At 38.3% G+C, this 22,639-nt stretch overlaps 1 protein-coding gene across 12 annotated transcripts in view; it reads right to left on the bottom strand.

The window, feature by feature from the left end:
* QKI (QKI, KH domain containing RNA binding) overlaps window positions 1-22,639 on the bottom strand; it is a 160,278-nt gene that overhangs the window by 87,055 nt on the left and 50,584 nt on the right. For all 12 annotated transcript variants that reach the window (XM_027552005.1, XM_027552010.1, XM_027552011.1 and 9 more), the window contains one exon: window positions 3,912-4,028. In XM_027552005.1, the coding sequence (XP_027407806.1) occupies window positions 3,912-4,028 (117 nt within the window). The remainder of the gene's footprint in view (window positions 1-3,911; window positions 4,029-22,639) is intronic.

The following is a 22,639-nucleotide window of genomic DNA, read 5'->3' as shown; positions in this document are numbered from 1 at the left end:
CATGTTCTTTTTCAAAGTAATAGCCAAGCAACAAGTGATAGCACCTTCCACTGTGACTTAACTTCTATTAACATTTTTAAGAACTCAATGAGCAGAGCAGAGTAAACCAAAATGACATGGTTGACAGTTTAGTATGCATAGATTTGAATTAATATTACAGAAGACACCCTTGGCATTACAAATCTACACATAAATTCTTCATCGTAGTATCAAACATACGGTAGGCCTTCAAATTAACTGGATATTCCCAAAGTATATTCATCTATCAGATCAGATCAGATCAGATCAGTCACTCAGTCGTGTCCGACTCTTTGCGACCCCATGAATCACAGCACGCCAGGCCTCCCTGTCCATCACCAACTTTCGGAGTTCACCCAGACTCATGTCCATCAAGTCAGTGATGCCATCCAGCCATCTCATCCTCTGTCGTCCCCTTCTCCTCTTGCCCTCAATCCCTCCCAGCATCAGAGTCTTTTCCAATGAGTCAACTCTTCGCATGAGGTGGCCAAAGTACTAGAGTTTCAGCTTTAGTATCATTCCTTCCAAAGAAATCCCAGGGTTGATCTCCTTTAGAACGGACTGGTTGCATCTCCTTGCAGTCCAAGGGACTCTCAAGAGTCTTCTCCAACACCACAGTTCAAAAGCATCAATTCTTCAGCGCTCAGCCTTCTTCACAGTCCAACTCTCACATCCATACATGACTACTGGAAAAACCATAGCCTTGAGTAGACAGACCTTTGTTGGCAAAGTAATGTCTCTGCTTTTCAATATGCTATCTAGGTTGGTCATAACTTTCCTTCCAAGGAGTAAGCGTCTTTTAATTTCATGGCTGCAGTCACCATCTGCAGTGATTTTGGAGCCCAGAAAAATAAAGTCTGACACTGTTCCCACTGTATCTCCATCTATTTCCCATAAAGTGGTGGGACTGGATGCCATGATCTTCGTTTTCTGAATGTTGAGCTTTAAGCCAACTTTTTCACTCTCCACTTTCACTTTCATCAAGAGGCTTTTGAGTTCCTCTTCACTTTCTGCCATAAGGGTGGTGTCATCTGCATATCTGAGGTTATTGATATTTCTCCCGGCAATCTTGATTCCAACTTGTGTTTCTCCCAGTCCAGCGTTTCTCACGATGTACTCTGCATATAAACAGGGTGACAATATACAGCCTTGACGAACGCCTATTTGGAACCAGTCTGTTGTTCCACGTCCAGTTCTAACTGTTGCTTCCTGACCTGCATACAAATTTCTCAAGAGGCAGATCAGGTGGTCTGGTATTCCCATCTCTTGAAGAATTTTCCATAGTTTATTGTGATCCACACAGTCAAAGGCTTTGGCATAGTCAATAAAGCAGAAATAGATGTTTTTCTGGAACTCTCTTGCTTTTTCCATGATCCAGTGGATGTTGGCAATTTGATCTCCGGTTCCTCTGCCTTTTCTAAAACCAGCTTGAACATCAGGAAGTTCATGGTTCACATATTGCTGAAGCCTGGCTTGGAGAATTTTGAGCATTACTTTACTAGCGTGTGAGATGAGTGCAATTGTGTGGTAGTTTGAGCATTCTTTGGCATTGCCTTTCTTTGGGATTGGAATGAAAACTGAGCTTTTCCAGTCCTGTGGCCACTGCTGAGGTTTCCAAATTTGCTGGCATATTGAGTGCAGCACTTTCACAGCATCATCTTTCAGGATTTGGAATAGCTCAACTGGAATTCTATCACCTCCTCTAGCTTTGTTCGTAGTGATGCTTTCTAAGGCCCACTTGACTTCACATTCCAGGATGTCTGCTATAGCAGTTAATAAAACTAAAAATGCAATCTGCAGTCAAAATGTTGTTGGTGTCTTAATCTATCACTGTTTTCATGCATTATGTATAATCTGTAAACTTTTTTATTTCATTAGGCAACAGTACAAATTAAAAAAATATAATGTGTTAACTACTTCTGTTTGTGCTTAAGAACAAAGTGGACAAGACAGAATATGGACACACCAACCACCAGAGAACCAAACAAAAAAGCTGTGAGGATACGGGATATTCAAAGGTCACAAAGCAACAACAAAGCATTGTCATTTCCAAAGCTTAAAAAGCTGAAGTACTTCCCCCATGATACAGTGTAAGAGTTTAAACAGGAAATGCACTAACAATGTAAACAAAATTTATTAAAGAGCAATCATTAACATTGATTGATTGATCACTGTATGTCAAAGCACTATGCTAAGCGCTCTACAACTTCTGTAATCCTCACGCCATCAGTGACCTCACAGTAACCTCACTACTCCCGCTTCACATGCCACCAAGAGATGAAGTCATCTGCTAAAATCACAAAGCTGCTAAGTGATAGAAGCAAGAGTCAAATGAAAGCAAGACGGTTACAGAGGTTACACTCTTAGCCACTCTAATGTATGCCAAAATGATGGCAGGAAACTGTTCTTCAGACTCCAAGTTCAACCTGACTGAAAGCAGAACTGGCGATGCCTCATTACAGGGCTCTGAGCTCCACTCCTCAGTGTCTGTGCGTGAGTGGAGGGCTGCTACTGCAGAATCGACAAGACGCTGAGGAGAGGGCAAAACACGCTTTGTAAACTGACATAACAACTTGTTTGACGGATGAATACACCATCAGTTTTGAGAGCTTGTCGTACTGTACCTAGGCTATTAAATCAGCATTGCTTGAAGCAAAGCAACCACAAGCGCAAACATGGGAACCAAAACTGCATGGCAATACAAGACTGCCCCTCGGCTGAGTCACACAGTGATGAAGTTATTTTAAGATTCTAATAAAAAAGATTGTTTTAAATACAACTGCTAAATATGCTCAGGGAGAACTCACATGCTTGCCTCAAAGTATCTTTATACTCATCTGACAAGAACAGCTTAAAATAAAATTTACAGATAATTAATATTATTGACAGCCTCTCTGCTCAGCTTAACTACTAAGTCATTGTTTATCTGTAAGGAGAGAAAATGATTGAGACCCCAGTCAGCTAATGGGAAAGATGAAATGAAATGAGGTGAGAGCTTAGAAAGAAGTCAGAATGAAGTCAGAGTACCTACAGGTCTGGCATTCACTCTGTAAGCTCCACAGAGGGATTCAATGCACAACACGCTCTAGCAAAGCCACCCACATCTCCATCATTTGATGTGTCTTTCAAGGCAATGTATTTAAAAATCAAACACACAACAAACCCTTCCTAACAATACATTTAATCTTTGGCAATCAAAACCTATGTTATTCTTAAAAAATCAGTCAAACATTTTTCACACAGATAGAATTCAAAGTATTCTGCCTCATAGCATCACTGGATAAAAGGAAACAGGCAAATAAAACCTTCTGAAAACACAGTATTTAAAGCAGGGAACTAGGTGTTCATCAATTAAACTAGAAAAGTAAGAAGTGGCAAAAGGAAGAAAAGCAGAAAACAACAACAATATACTTTAAAGTAAAATAGCTGGAAAACAAACTCAACGTGAAATGCTGGTGAAAACCAAAATGACTCCTGTATGGCTACTTATAAGCCTTCCTCCACACTTACTCACTCTCCTGATGAGATGACATAAATCCACAGTAATTCATTTGATTCTTCTCATGTAAATCTCATCAAGAGAAACATTTTAGATTTTTCAAAGTTTCAGTTACATCTTTAATACATACAACACTGAATAGTCTAACTTCCAAACTGGCGGCTTCTCAAGTGTAAAAACCAACATGAATATGATGGATTAACTGTTATTAGCTAACTAAATGAAAAGTAATGATAATCAAAAAGAGAAAATCATGACACCACCTTTAAAAAGTTAAAAATTTTCTGACATGAAATAACATATACTGCTTTAAGATCTAGATATTTTGTTATTAAAATTCAAAAGTGTAAGTACATTATTCACATAAAGGACGGCCCCATTTTCAAGGACTTACCTTCTTCTTATCCCTCATTGAGCCTTTGCCTCGGACCATGATCTTGCATCCTGTTTCTGCTTCAAGCTGTTTAGCAGTAAGTCCTCTAGGTCCAAGGATTCTCCCAACAAAATTAAACTGGGGGGAAAAAAACCAACATCGTGCATTAGTCACTTAAAGTATATACTTAACTTTCTCTAATTAAATTTTTAAAAATACTAAGTTGAAATAAAATCTTATTAATTTCTTGCCAAGTTTGAGGGTGTAATGATAGCAGTTCATGGTTTAGCTTGAAATTTTCATGTGCATTAATACAAATCATGGATTAGGAACAGCAGAATCTACCTAAAACAGGTGCTGTATTCAACTGCCCATCAATATGCACACTCTAAACAAGTGTACATGAAAAGTTCAACAAATCCCTTCTATGACTGGGTTCCAGGAGCTATTTATTATGTTAAATAGTGGCTGCCTTTTATACAGAAATCCCTGGGGGAAATTCCTATCTTATTGATCTAAGTTATACTTCAGCGACTGTTCAGAAAGCATTGTGTTTTGGGGCTGGCTGCCAGAACACTGATGGCCAAAACTGTATTCCACACTATACTATTTAAGACGTAGGAGTCTACATTTTTTCCCCACAATCTTTGCACGATTTTGTATCTGCATCCTTATTTTCCTATTTCCCATCTCTTCCTTTAGTTCATACTACTACTTTAACAAAGAACCTTAACTCTTGTCACAAAAAGGACAGTGATAAGAAATAACTGTATAAATAATTATCATCCCTCCACAGAAACTTCTAATATTCACACATAGAAGTTAATTTTTTTAAAAGGCCAGTGAGAGGAACAGATTGACTATAAACACTGGAAAGTAAATTTTCCTTATTAATATGTCATCTATATAAAAGACAAGAAAATGAATATCATCAGTTCCACAAAGATCCATGGGTGGTTTTTATCAACTTATTCAAACAGGTTACTGATACCTATGCTTCCTACTTTTTTCCTGCATTTTATTCCTACTGTTAGTGTATCGTTACATAACATTAACATGCCAGAATTCACTGCTCTCAGCGCTTAAGAAGCGAGGGCACTTCCTCAGTCTTCTGTGCTCCAGAGGCTGCCTGCTTTGCCTCAGCTGCTCACCAGCACTGCCACATCTTAGAGAAGTGATTCCCAAATGAAACATGTGTGCGTACGCATTTGAGGATGGAAGAAAGTCCTATTCCCTAGGGGACTGTGACATCAGTTCTTCCACCCCAAGCAAAGACTCTCAGGTCCTTGACCCAGCTATACAAGATTCCAAATTCTGAAATCTGCCTGAACTATGTCTTTACATTCAAATAAAACCCTTTACCCTTGCCTAGTTTTTGGCATATAGGACTTGACCTACCTCTTCAACCAACTAAACCCTTGCAGTCATCCAGTCAAGAGCCCTCCTCTCATATCCCCCATCTAAATAAACTGAAGTACTGTACTGTACTTGAAGGACTGTATTATGATTACACGTCTATACTTGGAAAGCATACAGACCCCAACTGGTATTCAAGCTCCAATATTAAGCAATAATTAAGAATCGGGAAGTCATATAAAACAAGCCTCAATCATGTGATGGAGACAACGCTTTCCGGAACTGCTGTGATGAGGAACTGCACGTGTGTACAGCACAATATATAAGAAACGTCCAATACAAAGTCCGCCACACAGTGGGTCACAGTCTATGAAGTCTACTACAAATTCAGTTTAGGAAGCCTCAGGCCCTCAATCAACAAGTAAGCTCAGAATGTCCACAGAAGGGGATATGATCAAATGGCAAATCTGACCTACAAAACTCCAGAGAGACCAGAAACTCACGCATTGAGTTCTGCAGAAAACCAGAAAGAAAAGATGGAAATGATACAAAGCCTTCTCAAAGAGGAGCAATAGCCAGGCATCTAACTTTGCAGGTATCAGGCTTGAGTTTTCATCTATAGAAAAGATGCCCGAAGAAAAGACTCTCACACTGTAGCATTTGGCTCCATTCTCAAAGGCTGACACTTAGCTTCAGGTGATCAGCTCCCACTGAACCCTGCAATGAGCTAGCCCCATTCAAGAATACGAGCTTCTAATTCATATTCTGTGCTTCATTCTTAAGTATGTATAGACAAAGTTCACCAAAGACTTGAGGAATGCTCTAACTTAAGGAAGGCCCTTGCATGCAAGAGTGTACAAACTATAAAGAAGCAGGACAAAGGACTGTCCCATTAGGGAAAAGACTGCTGGTAAAGGAGATTGTTGTTCAGTGGCTTAGTTGTGTCCTACTCTGCCACCCCATGGACTGCAGCATGCCAAGCTTCCCTGTCCTTCACCATCTCCCAGAAAATTCCCCTGAAACTCCTTCAGTAGACAGCACTAAACTACTTTCTAAATCAGTCATACACAGTTACATTCCGAGAAGAGGAGAGGATTTTGCTCTGATACATTTCAACACTTACGCTTTTGGTCATTCAGATGTGTATTTTTTGAAGCACATGTGAAGTTTTCAGACCATTCTATTGTGTTGTTTTGCTGTCTTATTGATTTCTACTTTGCGGTCACACGTGTGGCAAATACCTTTTCCCTTCCTGTGGCTTACCATTTTCATCTTTAATGGTGTCTTAAGATGACTTAATTTAAGCAGACTGAATTGAATTAAATTATATATAATTTTAATGCAGCTCATGTCTTCTCTTAACAATATTTTCTGTGTCCTGTTTAAAGGTAGTCTTTCCCCATCCCAAGGTCATCAAGATATCCTCTGTATTAATTTGCAGAAGCTTTACTGTTATGATTTTCTTATCTATGTCTACAGTGTGCCAGGAAGTGATGTCCATGATGCGAGAACAATCTTCTCTTCTCCTGTTCCCTCCCGTGGCTGCCCAACTGTCCCGCCACATGTTGCTGAAGAGACCATCCTTTCCCCTGCCCTACAGTGCAGTGTCATTTCTTGTTTTAAGTAACACCTATACATGCTTATACATATGGGTCTACTTCTGGGTTCTCTATTAAGCTACTTGGCTTAGTATCTCACTGTCATTTAATGTAACTTTATTTTCAAAATCTTAATACACAGGATAGCATGTTAGTTCACCGTGCTCCTCTTTCAAAGATGTCTCAGTCTTCGTGCCTCTATACCGATTTCAGAAATAGCTGGTTAATTTCTAAAATGATACTAGCAATAATTTTTACTGGGATGTTAGAACAATCTTCAGGATCATGAATATGGTATAATTTTGTCATTTGGTTAGGTGTTTTTCGATTTCTCTCAAGAATACAAAGCTTTCTTGGTGTGCCTTTACTTGATTTTGTTTGATTTATTCCAAAACATTTGGGGCTTCGTTTTTGCTACTGTAAATCATATTTTTATTTCATGTTTGTTTTTTTACATGTGAAATCATAATTCATCTTTTTGTATCATACAGTATACCCAGCAACCCTGTTTCTTCTTTCTTCATTTTAATTTTTCTGTAGGTTCTTTTGGATTCTTTTGGTAAAGATTCATATCACTTGCAAATAAGAGAAAAGAAAAAATACCTAACTTCAATCATATTTTTAATTTCTTTTTTTGGCCATCCTTACAGCACTGGCCAGCACATCATGGGTTCAAAGTCAAATCAAGTGTATTATCCTTGACTCATTCCAAGAATAAAGTTCTCAATAGTTCACTATGAAGTCTGAAGTAATCTGTGTATACTTCAGCAGATTAAGAAAATTCCATTCTATTCCCTAATTCATTAAGAGTTTTTATTTTTAGTCATGAATGGATGTTTAAATGTATCACATTTTTCCACCATCGAGACAATCATAGTATTTCTCCTTTATTCTGGTAATGCAATGGATTACAGTTCATTATCAAATGTTAAATCATGCTTATAGTTCTACAATAAACTTAATCACATTATCTTTTATTATAGATCACTAGGTTCAGCTTGTTAGCAATTTGGTGACAATTTTATTTTTTAAATTTACATTCACAAATGGAACTGCCTTGTAATTTTCCTTTTTCACAATATGTTTCTTAGGGCTTAGGCATCAAGATTATACTGGACTCAAAATGTGTTGGGATGTAGTCCCCCTTTTTCAGCTCTTTGGAATGGCTCATAGAAGCTAACTTGTACTATTCCTCCTTTAAATACCGAAGAGAAATCAGTGGTGAAGTCACCCGGGTCTAGAGTATTTTTTTCTCAGTTCAGGTTTTCAATTATGGATTCAGTTACCTAATTTAGATTTCCTATTCCTTCATATGTCAATTTTGGTAACTTGTGTTTATCTAAAAATATGTCAATGTAGTTTAAATTTTCAAATTTGATGATATAAAGCTTTCATGGACTTTTCGTCTTAGTATCTACAGGATCTGTAACAATGGTCCCACTTCAATTCTGACTGGCTATCTATATCATCCTTTCTCTTGATCAGTCTTCCAGTCTTTACAAAGAATGTACCTTTTCTACTGTTGAGAGGGGTAGACTGATAAAAATAATTTTAAATTAAATTTGTAGACAGGTCATTCAAAACTGACCACAATTACCCATGCATCCTTAACCTACGCCATTTGCAGTGTAATTCTGCAGTTCCTCTCACCTCTTGAATCTGGGGTTAGCATGCTGGCTGGCTTTCCAATACAATGTATGAAAAGAATAATGTGTGTGTTAAAAGCCTAAGGCTCAGTCTTATGTGTACTTTCTCTCTTAGGCCCTATTATTCCCATGTAACAGTCTCAGACTAACCCACTCCATGCCGGCCCACACCCAGGTAACTATTAAGAGCAGAGGGGCCTGGCTAACCCACAGCTGACTACAGGTGCCGATCAGAAGAACCACTGTGGTGAGCCCAGCCTGAACAAAAGCGACCAGCATGCACAAGAGAAGCAGGAGCTAAGTAAGTGGTGGTTGTTTGAACATAAGTTTCTGGGGTAGCTCATTAAAATGCAGTAGTAGCCAGCCAATACATTGATTTTCTTCATTTTGTGATGGTTTTCAGGGGTCTTAAACTAATTTCTACTCTTACCTTTATTACTTCCTTCCTTCTACTTCTTTTACATTTAATCTGCTGTACTTTTCCTGATATTATGAAACGAATGCTCAGCGTATTGCACCCTTTCTTCTTTTCCAATAAATATACTTTTAAAGCTTTAAGTATTCCTCTAAGCTGAAATATCAATAACCTCAGATATGCAGATGATACCACCCTTACAGCAGAAAGTAAAGTGGAACTAAAAAGCCTCTTGATGAAAGTGAAAGAGGAGAGTGAAAAAGTTGGCTTAAAACTCAACATTCAGAAAATGATCATGGCATCTGGTCCCATCACTTCATGGGAAATAGATGGGGAAACAGTGGAAAGAGTGTCAGATTTTATTTTTTGGGGCTCCAAAATCACTGCAGATGGTGACTGAAGCCATGAAATTAAAAGACGCTCACTCCTTGGAAGGAAAGTTATGACCAACCTAGACAGCATACTCAAAAGCAGAGACATTACTTTGCCAACAAAGGTCCGTCTAGTCAAGGCTATGGTTTTTCCAGTGGTCATGTATGGATGTGAGAGTTGGACTGTGAAGAAAGCTGAGCACCGAAGAATTGATGCTTTTGAACTGTGGTGCTGGAGAAGAATCTGCAGAGTCCCTTGGATTGCAAGGAGATCCAACCAGTTCATCCTAAAGGAGATCAGTCCTGGGTGTCCATTGGAAGGACTGATGCTGAAGCTGAAACTCCAATACTTTGGCCACCTGATGCGAAGAGCTGACTCACTGGAAAAGACCCTGATGCTGGGAAAAATTGAGGGCAGGAAGAGAAGGGGATGACAGAGGATGAGATGGCTGGAATGCATCACCGACTCAATGCACATGAGTTTGTGTAAACTCCGGGAGTTGGTGATGGACAGGGAGGCCTGGTGTGCTGCGGTTCATGGAGTTGCAAAGAGTTGGACACGACTGAGCGACTGAACTGAACTGAATACTTGTTCAGACTTTTAAGCACAGTACATAATCAATTTTTCTAAATATTCCATGGGTGTTCATGAGACTTCCTTGGCAGTCCAATGGTTGGGACTTTGTCTTCCAATGCAGGGAGTGAAATTTTGCTCCCTGTCTTAGGGAGCTAGGATCCCACATGCCTTGGGGCCAAAAAGCCAGAATATAAAACAGAAGCAAATTGTTGTAACAAAATTGTAACAAATTCACTAAAGACTTTAAAAATGGTCCATATCAAAAAAATCTTAGGAAAAAAAAGGAGGCAAACTCCTCTGTGACTAACTTTTGTCTATTTCTTTCAGTTTTATTTGCTTTATACAATTAGAAACTGTGTTGTTGGTATATACAAAATTATATTCTTCTGTCATTATGAAGTGGTCTTTTCTCCAGTAGTATCTTTTGCCCTTAAGCCTACATATATTAAGATATAAAGATATTTATAAGATATTTAAATTTATTTTCATACTGAATTTTCAACTGAGGTAATTTTCAGTTCATTAATTCCCTCTTCAAAAGCTTTGAGTCTTCTGTTAAATCTATTAATCCCAGTTAAGCAATTTTTCAGTTTGATTTTTCTTTTATACTTTCTATTTCTCTGACATATTCAGTTTGACTCTTCTTTCATAGCTCCCATAACTCTGCCATATTTCTCCAACTTGTCTTTGGTCTCCATACAAACAATAAGCATAACTTTTATAAAGTCTGAGTCTATATAATAGTTATGCTTATTGTTTGTATGAAGACCAAAGACAAGTTGGAGAAATATGGCATAATCCTAGTATCTAGAGTCTTGATGAATGTGCTTCTTTTGTCTTATTTCTTCAGATTTTTTTTAACATCATCTTGTATTCTTTGTGTGTTTGCTTGTTTTCTAGCGTGTGCCAGACAACGTATTTACTAAACAGCTTACAGAAATAATATAAGGCCTAAGGTGATGTTATCTTTCTCCAGAGGGAATATATGTCAGCTTCTGCCAGGCACCTATTGTTAACTAGCAACCTAAGATCATCTCAATACAATTCCACTTATTGAGGTTGACACAACTTTGATGCTGACATGCAAAGTCTGTAAAGGCCTAGAAAATTAGTTCCCTCTTACCCCTGAATGCACACCCATCAGATTCCTCCCCAAAGCACAGACTGGAGATGGGAAGGAGCTTACATAGGTTAGACCTCTGTCCCCCAAAGCTTAGCCTCGCCGCTGTCCTCTCCAGGTTCAGCAAACACACCTAGCTAGAGGAGAAGCAGTTTCACAAAGCCAGGCTTACATCCAACCTTGATTCTCTGTCCTCCCAGGAATCCTGAATTAGCAGTTCTTCACAATCCTGCTGGGTCTCTGATGCATTCAAGCAGATGTCTGTTTGCTGTTTGTTTGTTTTTTTCCCTTCTGTATCCTATTTTACTGAAATTGTTCAGCTGCTCTGAATTACCCTTAGTACTTAACAGAGAAGCCCATGAAATTTTTAAAAAGGCTGCCTTTAAATCTAAGTAGATCTAGAAGTGACTGATTTCAGGCAGTACAGGGTAAAAATATATTAGAATGAGGGTCTGAGAAAGAGAAAAAGACACCTACCACAGAAAATCTATCAACAGGCCTTGCTAACCCCCTATCTTTATATATAGGCAAAGATTCTGTAAAGTTCATTCCCTCTCCTTTCCTCAAACAATCTGAACAGAGACAAGAATTTCCACATTCCATGCCTCACTGACTTTGAGTATTTTTCAGTAAAATAGGAAACAACCTTTTACTTTCAAGTTCAACCTAATGAAATATGTATCCATGGTCTGCTACTCAGTCAAGAGTGAAATAGATGCTATAATTTTTTTTTTTTTTCCTAAGGAGAAAGGGGAGGAGGAGAAAGAGGAGAAATTCTCCTTGCTCTCAAGAAATCTGTGAAAATGACTTTATTCTATTTGGTATCTTGACTGTTTCTTAAAATAAGTAACTTTTGCCAGCTTTTCCTCTATTACAGTTGTGCTCTATACAGATCTTATAACTCATATAAAAAATATACCTTATGTATCTGAAACAAGCAAAAGAATGTGTGGAAAAATGCAGCATGAATGAAGGTACTTCAGCATGTCATATAACGAATATGTAACGTCTGAATTTGTGCCCTCTGTTAAAGTGGTTGGCTCCACTCCTGATACACAAACCCTAAAGAGGCCATCTTTGGCACACTCTTTCTTTTCATATATTAAATCTCTTTTGCTAAAACCACAGCATTACACAGGAAAGGTTTTCTGCCATAGCTAATACTCCCAATTATTATTTACTAAATAAAAAATGTTTTAAAGCCAGTCAAACATTAAATCCGTAACAAAATTTTCCTAATCTTAAAAATGAACCAACCTCTACTGCACCACAACCAGCAAAAAACAGCTCAAATGTGTTTAAGTGCATACCACTGGGACTCAAATATACTCGAAACCATCAAGGTCGTCCTTCTCAAAATGGTGTAAGTAGAGAAGGAAAAAACTTAATCACAGCAGCTGCTTTGTCTACTGCAACCAATTTCCAAGTTAATATTGTTTGCCTTAATTCATTCTGTGTTGATTTATCATGCTAGTTCTGCAGCTTCATTCAATTAAAACAATGTCACAACACATTCAAAGAAAATAATTTCAAACAGCCTAAGCTAACTGCAAAATTTAAAGGCCAAAAGAAGGGAAAGAAAGAAGAAAAGAGGAAAAAAAAAAAAAAGAAAGACACTCATTAACCCTACTGTTTATGTACAGACCTCTCTGTGGCTTACCAATTATATCGCCCTCAAGTGGCATGTTAATTTCTAAAGAAGAGGTCAACAACAATCATGTCTAATGCTATTTGATGCTGCTGACTTAATTTTAAATAGAAATTAGTTCTCTCAATGATAGAACATAAAGTATTATAGCAAATATTTCCACTAACCTTTTAAGAAATGTACAATCAAAAATAAAATGTTTTGTGGCACACTATCAAAGCGTATTAAAAAATGATTTCCAAAAGCATTCATTTCAATGATATGCTTCTAAGACATGTTTAATTTCTGCTTAAAATTTTGGAAAAACAATTTTAAAAATGCAAGATGCACTTCTTTGGATTGTCTTTCGCACAATAAACTGATGCTCTGTTTTTAAATATTTTGTCTAGTATAGCTAAGGTGATTTTAAGTTCAGTTCAGTCGCTTAGTCATGTCCGACTCTTTGTGACCCCAAGGACTGCAGCACACGAGGCCTCCCTGTCCCATCACCAACTCCCAGAGCTTGCTCAAACTCATGTCCATCGAGTTGGTGATACCATCCAAGCACCTTATCTTCTGTCATCCCCTTCTCCTCCTCAGGGTCTTTTCCAATTTTAAGTTAGATATTTATAAATGTTACATCATATCATGTAAGCAACATAGTATCAAACACATACACACAAATGTGTATTTCTTGATAAAGTCTTCTGTTCGGCAGATAAAAATGGACCACTTCTAATGTAGTCAACACTAGTAAGCCATCTTATGCAAGTATGTAAGACGAGAGAAAAGTTATGACTACTTAGCCATACAACTGCTTTTAATTAAAAATACCAGAATATCTTGTTTGATTTGATTTATAGTTTCATTGACTCGACTGATGACAGTAAACGAGAAAAGGTTAACAATGCAGGTTAAATTTAAAAGTTTGCTACATCTAAAGTCCACTGTGAATAGCATAGCCTTCTTCCAATATTTGAAGTCATTATCCAATTTAGCAAATAAACTGCCTGGACATTTATGAACAATAAAGTTTCGACATACGTCTAGTGATTTTCACTTTCATCTACTCACTAACATAAATGAAAACACCAATCAACATTCACGTCAGAACTAAACCAACTGAAACCAGTATGGCCAGAGACATTAGAGTTTAGGGGAAAAAAAAAAAATCAATGAAAGTCTTCTGTTTAAAAAAAAAATGAATATATCAAAATGTCATGTACTTTTGGAGAGACAGATGTCTTATCCCTTGTCTATCTTCATGTTAATTCCAGATAAGCAGCCAGATATGTCTCCTTAAGGTACATAATTACTATAGGAACCATTCTGCAAACCAATCGTATATTAGGCCTTCATACACATCTGTTGGTGGCACAGGACATATAAGAAGCATTTACACCAACAGATGCAAAAGTGAAGAAAAGTAACCAATAATAACCAAAATATTAAATTTATAGCATATGAATCTGGATAACCTAAATCATGTCAAGTCTTTCTCTTCTGAGTATAAATATAATTTGCAAAAAAGAGGAAACCATTCAAAACAAACTCAGGTTAATAAGATGATTATTCTTTAGGAAGCTAAATAACACGTACTCAGAAAAACAAGAAATTATCAATTAAAATAAAAGATATGAAGGCAATGAAAACCAACAAGGGTCTGATGACACAAACAGAAGACAATATCTGTGAAAGTGTGAGGCCCAAACACTTACACACGAGGCCTTTTAAAAGATCCCTAGCTACTTTTCAAACCTTTATCTTTGCGTTTAGCCTTCTGTTCAGAAACATGTTGTTCTCTAAAACAGCGGGGACTTTGAATTTTTGTTCCCTGTAATACCTTTCTTTCTCTTCTCTTCTCACCAAACACATCAAATTCTCATTTCATAGTATTAAGCTCAAGTAGTCCTTCAGTGACTTCTTTGGCTGTTAATTCCTAGAGACTGCTGTTTTCCTCTAAGTGAGGACCCACCTCTTAAAGCCCTCCTGTCTCACCGTCTGCAATCATCTGCATGTCTTTTATAGAGCATTCTTTTGAAATCGGAAACCAGCACCGCACGTACGTGTGTGTATGTGAATCCACAGTGCCTCACACGACATACAGCACAGAGAAGAAATGAACACAGGCAGCACAGGAACGCTCACACGTCCCAAAAACTTATTAAATGGACGCCTGTTTTCGGAATAAAATTCAAGTGAGAGTTAATGATGTCACAGAAACAACTGTTATTTCCCACCCCAAACTGGGTGGCCAGGCTCAAGTGGTATAGCCTCGGACTACACCAGACCCATTTCGTTCACCAGCTTTGGAGGGGAGAGGGTTAAGATTAAGAAGATTCTGTTACTGACTGCTTCACTCACTCCCAAGAGACACTGCTCTCCCAAAATGGGACAAAAAGAGATCAGCACGTTGACCTTTCCTGTAACACCTAACAGCCAGTAGCTCTGAGGAGCAGGTCTCTCTCTAATGATGCCTCAATATGGAAGCATCGTAAGCGCAAGGACTATGTTATTCAGCATTTCTTAGATGTTGAGTACTATGAAGTATGTTCTACTATGAGTGTTCCTCAAAAGTGAACTTTGATGCTTGGCACTTTAGCCACATTGAAAAGTGAAAGAAAGTGAAAGTGGCTCAGTCGTGTCCAACTCTTTGCGATCCCATGGACTGTATAGTCCACGGAATTATGCAGGCCAGAATACTGGAATGGGTAGCCAATACTGGAATGGGTAGCCACTGGGGATCTTCCCAACCTGGGATCAAACCCAGGTCTCCCACATTGCAGGCAGATTCTTTACGAGCTGAGCCACAAAGGAAGCCCAAGAATACTGGAGTGGGTAGCTTATCCCTTCTCCAGTGGATCTTCCCAACCCAGGAATCAAACCGGGGTCTCCTGCATTGCAGGTGGATTCTTTATCAACTCTGCTATCAGGGAAGACTTACCTGCATTAAGTCACGTAATCCTCACAACACACTAGAAGGTAGTTACCATTATCCTCTCCATTTAACACATTTGAGGCTACAAAAGTAGTCCCAATCCTAGAACACCTAGAGTCCAGACACTTCATCAGTATAGCATAAAGCCTCTCTTCTAAAGACCCTGATTCCACCAGGTGTTCAATGGGTAGCTCAAAATGTTTAGCACAAAGTCTAGAAAAACCCTCTTCAGATTTAAGTTGACTTTCACAATGAGCCCAAATGTAATTTATTTTCCACATATATCACAGAACATACCATTACCATACTCCTTTCACATGACCACCCCTTTTCAATATCCTCATCTGTCTGTTACTGACTAGGCTCAACATCCACATCCTTTGTACCTTAACCAAACCTTTCACATGAATGAAAACTTGTACATGATCATTACTTCATCCACATGATTCAATGGCAAGTATGCATAGACTTCAGCACAAGACACACACACAGAGAACAGTACAATTATTTGAATCAAGACTGAGCTTACAAGTGTTACCTCAGACCCTGCAGGTAAGTCTGAGATATCAAATATTTAGTAATCCTGACCATGTATTGATTATGAATACAGCCTAAGGCTCTTTGAAACTGGTTTCTTAAATTTTGCTGCATAAATATCACTCTCATAACTGCTCCAAAAGTACTAATACAGCTCTTAAAGAAACCTGCTCTTCTGGGGCATAAATTTTAGTTACATTTGACTTACTGGTAACTTACACTACCCTTGTTTCAATGTTCCTAAATTGTTAAGAACAAACTCAGTTCACAGTGATTCTGTATTATTCTAAGTAAAAATTCTAATAATTTTCAATTATTAAATTCTATTAATACAGTATGTTTACCATCTCTTACTCTTGGTTCCTCTACAGTATTATCCTCCACATGTAACAGACTACAAAATCTTAAGATTTTAATTTTAATCTGTTCCCTGTCTTTGTTCCAACTGTCACTGCCATTCTTCAGGCCCTTGCTACTGAAAGATATCAAAATTTTACAGTTTTATACTCATATCTCTTCATGTTTCTACTCATTTCTCAAATTTTGCTTTTTTATTTTGTTTAATCTGTCCTTAAAACTGCAAATTTGTACTGCTCTTATATAATCTTACAAATAAAAAGGCAAAAAAGTAATAAATCACTGTTCTATAACCCCAACCAAGACAACAGTGATAAATTTTTTAAACTCAAATCAATTCCTTACCAAGTAATGAAGAAAAAATTATCATACCAATATGAAACATGGGGGTGGCCAAATTCATGGTAAGCAGGCTACTTATTGATATTGTTTTTGAATTTAGGAAAAGCTTCCTGGTGGCTCAGACGGTTAAATAATCAGCCTGTAGTGCAGCAAACCAGGGTTCGATCCCTGAGTCAGGAAGATCCCCTGGAGGAAGGGAATGGTTACCCACTCTAGTATTCTTTCCTGGGAAAACCCGTGGACAGAGCAGCCTGGTAGAGTCTCCCCAGTGGCTCAGTGGTAAAGCATCTGCCTGTAATGCAGGAGACCCGGGGTTCCTTCCCTGGGTCAGGAAGATCCCCCGGAGGAAGGCATGGGCAACCCACTCCAATACTCTTGTCCGGAGAATCCCATGAACTGAGAAGCCTGCCGGCTACGGTCCACAGGATCACAGAGAGTCACAAAGAACTGAAGTGACTGAGCAACACACACATTGTAATCAAAAGTTAGATTTCAGGAATTTCCTAATTTATTATAAACTATTTAGTTCTAAAGGGATGGGTTTACTAAGACATATAACATACTTTACCAAAGAAGTAATTAAATTTAGTTCTGTGGCTAATCATTAAAAAGTTCTATTTCAATGTCCGCAGGGTAAAACCACGTCACTTACGTCTCCTGCCATTGGCAGGCGGGTTCTTTACCACCAGCGCCACCTGGGAAGCCCAGAAGTTAAGACAAATTCTATCAAAAGCTACAGTGGTTTTTTGCTCAAACTCAAATCAAAAGAAGGTATACATAATGAGTTCATTCACTCACAAAATAAACTTAGATCACCTATGTTAAGCAGGCACAAAAACGGGTGGCCAAGCTCAAGGGGTATAACTGTAGACTACTCCACACCCCATTTCATTTTTACCAGCTTTGGAGGGGACAGGGTAAGGATTAAGAAGATTCTGTTACTGACTGTTTCACTCACTCCCAGGAGACACTGTTCTCTCAAAATGGGCCAAAAAAGATCAGCACCTTGACCTTTCCTTTAACATCTAACACCCAATACCCCTGAGGAGCAGGTTTCTCTCTAATTTTTCTATTCCTTTGATTACTTCAGTGAGAATCTTAGAGATATGGAGGTTAAAGCCTGTGATGAGGTTACCATCTAATTCCTTAAGACCTCTGTCACAGTAATTTTAACCAAGTAGATCCTAATAATCTCTTTTTGGATAAGATAAACCACAGGCAAAATTTTCTATCTCAACTGAATTTGGAAAACATTTGCTTACAAGTAATTATTCTTCCCTAAAAACTAACTCCATCTTTTAGCTTGTTCTTCTACACACTAGTCCTTTTTAATATCAAAATGTTACTTACAAAAGAAAGCATTCCTATTTTAAGACGAGATTACTTTAAAAATCGTTAAACTTTGAAAAAATTTAAACCAAAAAAAACTAGTTTTCAGACTGTCTTGAAAGCTTTTTTGGAATAATTTCTATTAACATCCTAAGAAATTTAGTATATCTCAGACCACAAAGAGCCTATTAAATATCTGGTACACAGCAGGCCTTTGAAATATCCTTGCAGAGTAAAATAAAAATGAAACTTAAAAACCAAATGTCATGAAACTGACCTTCACTGAATTGACCTGTTTAAAGTTCTAAGTCAACAATAATAGTCTCTCTTTCTAAAACTTAAAGACATGCTCTATGTTATCAAATTGTACTGCTAAATTACAAACTCCAATAGGTTAATATGTAATCTGAAACATTTCACCATTCAATAAAAATATATTATCTAACCTTCTTCAAATCAACAACCTATCCTTAAGAGGTTTCTGTATAAAATATCAAAGAGAGATGTGCAGATGTTTTTATTTTCACTTGTAATTAAGATCATATCCTGCCAAATATCAAGGTTTAACCTAGGCATTGAAAAGAGAGACTTGGCCGATCGTTACATTTTTACTTATTGTCCATCAGTTTCTCAGAACATCGAAAGACCAAAGTAGTTTATATTGAGTCTTTCAACACAACAAGAAAGTCACAAAAGTCAAAGGACAAAGGCTTAAGTAAGGATAACCAACTGCATTGATCTCTTTTCTCCTCTTATAATTTCTCCAAAACAAAAGTCAGCTCAGCAGCCATTCTGCAGGTGACAATCTTAAGAAACTGAATCTGACCAATAATTCCATACCAACTCAGAAGCTATGACTAGCCAAATTTTATCTGCAAGCCCAGGAGAAATAAACTGAAAAGGAATTTAAAAATTACGTTCCACCATTAACATAGATTATTATTAGGAGCTAGACCCCGGTTAGATTCCTGGGTCAGGAAAAGCCACTGGAGAAGGGCTGGGCTACCCACTCCAGTATTCTGGGGCTTCCCTTGTGGCTCAGCTGGTAAAGAATCCACATGCAATGTGGGAGACCTGGGTTCTATCCCTGGGTTGGGAAGATCCCCTGGAGAAGGGAAAGGCTACCCACTCCAGTATTCTGGCCTGGAGAATTCCATGGACTGTATAGTCCATGGGGTCGCAAAGAGTTGGACACAACTGAGCCACTTTCACTTTCCATAGAGAGTACCATGAAAAACATTATAAACCCACGTTATTAATTAGCGTTGCCATTGAAGTCCTACAAGCTGGAAAAAATATTTGAAAGGGCATTTACCCATCTTACAATCTGTGTAAACACACTGACAATATATGTCCTCATGACAGCTTAGATCCAAGACAAACCTTTCAAGACTATAACTGTTCAAAATTAAGACCCATTTTTAAAACATCACAAAGTCAAATTATCTTCATAAAATATTTCTGGGAAAAGTCTCACTACAACTTAATCATGCCCTAAGCTAAAACAGTTTTGCAATCTATCTGTTCACATATACACTAGGCTAACTAAGGCACCTGACAGCTAGCCCTTGCCAATGTTTGGAACTTGCTCTACCACTCTGGCACATCCTATAAAGCCGTTTCTCAGAGCACAGAAACGATAACCAGGCAACTTTAATGACACAATTATCACTGACTCACTGAAATACAACATCTTTGATTAATCAGAGTTAACTCCATTCACATACTGTTTATAAGATCGTCATGGATTCAAACAAGTCCTTCCTTAATAACTGGCCAAACCAACACTATGATGGCCTTTAATCTTCATTCCTGTTTGTCCTTTTATGAAAGTATGATAAATAGTCTTAAAGGATTTAATGCAACAGCTTTTCTCTTTCATACAATACTGTGGGCTCCTTCAATGATGGGGATTTTTTCCTTACTCATGATCGTAAGAACCTTACTGAGTGCTCTATCAGATATCATATATTTGTTATCTTCATTACTCTTAAATAATCCTATGATGATCTTATAGACAAGGAAACATTCTAAAGTTAACATGGGCTCAAAGTCAATGTGACAGTCTCAATTTCCAGTCCCTTCTCATGTGGACGGAGTGACTTGGTAACACAGTTTAGCAACCTCAGCACTGTTGACACTGGGGGCAGAATTCTCTGTTGTTGGGGCTGTCCTGTGCATTGTAGGATGTCTAAGAGCATCCGTGGCACCTCTACTAGATGCCATTAGTACTCCTTTCAAGTTGTGACAACCAAAAATAGCTCCAGAAACTGCCAAATGCCCCCGAAGGGCAAGATCAATCCATAGCTGACAACCATCCAGCTAAGGGAATGTTGGCTGAGGGAGAAAGAGCAGAGGTCCTTCAGGTGTTTAAGCAATTTGGCTCGGCTCTGACGCTCCAGTGACCTGCCAGGAGAAGGGCTTGCTCCAAGCAGCTGCTGCCCCCTTGGGCAGAGCCTAGCAGGAACATAAAGGTAACATAAAGGTAACCGCAACACCCACAGCTGGCCCAGCTATCCCAAGCTGGCTAAACCCAATCAGCAGAACTGCAGCCCACACAGTGTAGACTAAATAAAGAACACAGAAATCAATACTTGTTATTTTAAGCCACTGAGTTTTAGGACAGCTTACATAGAGCACTGTTGTGGCAATTGTTGACAAATACAGCCACTAAAGGAGTAAGCCAGGATTCAAAACCTGACTCAAAAACCCACTAGTACCTCAACTGTATCAAGCAGTTTTCTTTACTGAATTAATATTCCCACCTCCAGGATATGCTTAATACTAACAGAGATGCAATACAATCCACTTTATTAATAAGTATAAATACTAAAAGTTAAATCTGTAAAAAATTTTCAATACATTTTCAACAAGCTACTCATATTATCTTCTCATTCCCACACCATTAAGCCACTGATTCAAAAAACACTGTGGACATAATACAGCACAATCTCATTTCTCAAACACTGAATCTAAGGCTTCCTTCTCTTATCAGTCCCAGAGGTATACACAGCCAAACCCAAAACAGTATCTCCAAGTTTACACTTATTTTATAAATAAGTTGCTATATGTAAACTTAAAAGACAACTTTTTTTTAAAGTTCAGCAATATTTAAAAGACAAATTTTCATACAGATACACACAACAGATACTTATCGTACAGCTACCGTTTACTGGACATTATGCCAGGCAGTGAGACTATAAAAAAGGACACCACCACCACCCTCCTGGAGCTTACATCCTGGCAACACCTACACAGCATTATGGCATTTTCCAAATGTTTTACATGTACTAATTCACTTACACGTCCTCACAAGCCTGTTAGAGACCACCTCTATACAGAGATGAAGAAAATGATGACTGGATTTGCCCACAGCACAATGCAAGCACTAGGGCCAGCCAGGAGCTGAGTTCACACGTGTGGACCACTGCACTACCTGCCCCTTTGCAGCTTTACTAAAAGTATTTTCGAGTCAAAGAGCGTGAGTTCGCTCACAAAATCAATTCCTCATACAAAAGGAGGAGGTAAGACAAACGCATATGTAATGATCTCTAAGATATATTAAGAAAATTGTGACCAATACCTAATTCGTAATTCTGAAATAAAAATATTTTCTATACTGCCAAAATTTGACACTCTTGTTTCATTTTAATTATTTTTTTTAAATGATGAGATACAGTTTCTAGTACAGACTACAGCAGTTAGATACTATTCATTTGGTATGTATTGATAACCTCAAAGAGAAACTACATGCAGACTCCAACTCTGCCAAATTCTTTCAAAGGAAATTTAAAATCAAGGTATTAAAAAACTAGTCTGGAGGACCAAAATGGCTTGTATCTATTCCTCTCCTATAAACCACTGAATTTCTAATTTTAAAATCTTTGATAAAATAGATATTTTGGGGTGCCAGTAATTACCCACAACTCATACACCACCTGCCTCACTGACACGCCTACATATGGATCTCTGACTTCAAGTGAAAGTGAAGTTGCTCAGTTGTGTCCGACTCAGGTCTCCCACATTGGAGGCAGAAGCCACCAGAGAATCTCAAACTTCAAACTCCCGCATTGCAGGCAGAGCCACCAGGGAATCTCAAACTTCAAACTCAGCTCTAAGTCAGAAATGTGAAGCCCCACCCCAAACCTGCTCTTCCCTCAGTCTTTCACAGCTCAGGAATTGGTGACTGTTACTTCAACCAATCAAAACCTCCGAGCTACTCTGAGTTTTCCCTCACCCTTCATATCCAATCTGCCAGCAAATCTTACTGGCTCTTAGGTTATCAATTATGTAGGATCTGAGTATTTCGAAGCGCTCTTGTTCAAGTTCCTCCTCTACCCCTAGCTGGTCTCCCTGCTGTCAGTATCACCCATAGCCTTTCTCCACACAGAAGCCAGAAATAAGCTACTAAAACCTAACTGACCCCACAGCACTCCACAGCTTTCCATTTCACAGTCAGTAGAAAGTGAAAGTGGAGAGTGAAAAAGTTGGCTTAAAGCTCAACATTCAGAAAACAAAGATCATGGCATCTGGTCC

This window comes from Bos indicus x Bos taurus, chromosome 9, assembly GCF_003369695.1.
Source record: "Bos indicus x Bos taurus breed Angus x Brahman F1 hybrid chromosome 9, Bos_hybrid_MaternalHap_v2.0, whole genome shotgun sequence".
In the NCBI taxonomy this organism is placed as follows: domain Eukaryota; kingdom Metazoa; phylum Chordata; class Mammalia; order Artiodactyla; family Bovidae; genus Bos; species Bos indicus x Bos taurus.
Note: the sequence above shows the minus strand (reverse complement) of the source record. Positions and strands in the feature narration are given on the sequence as shown.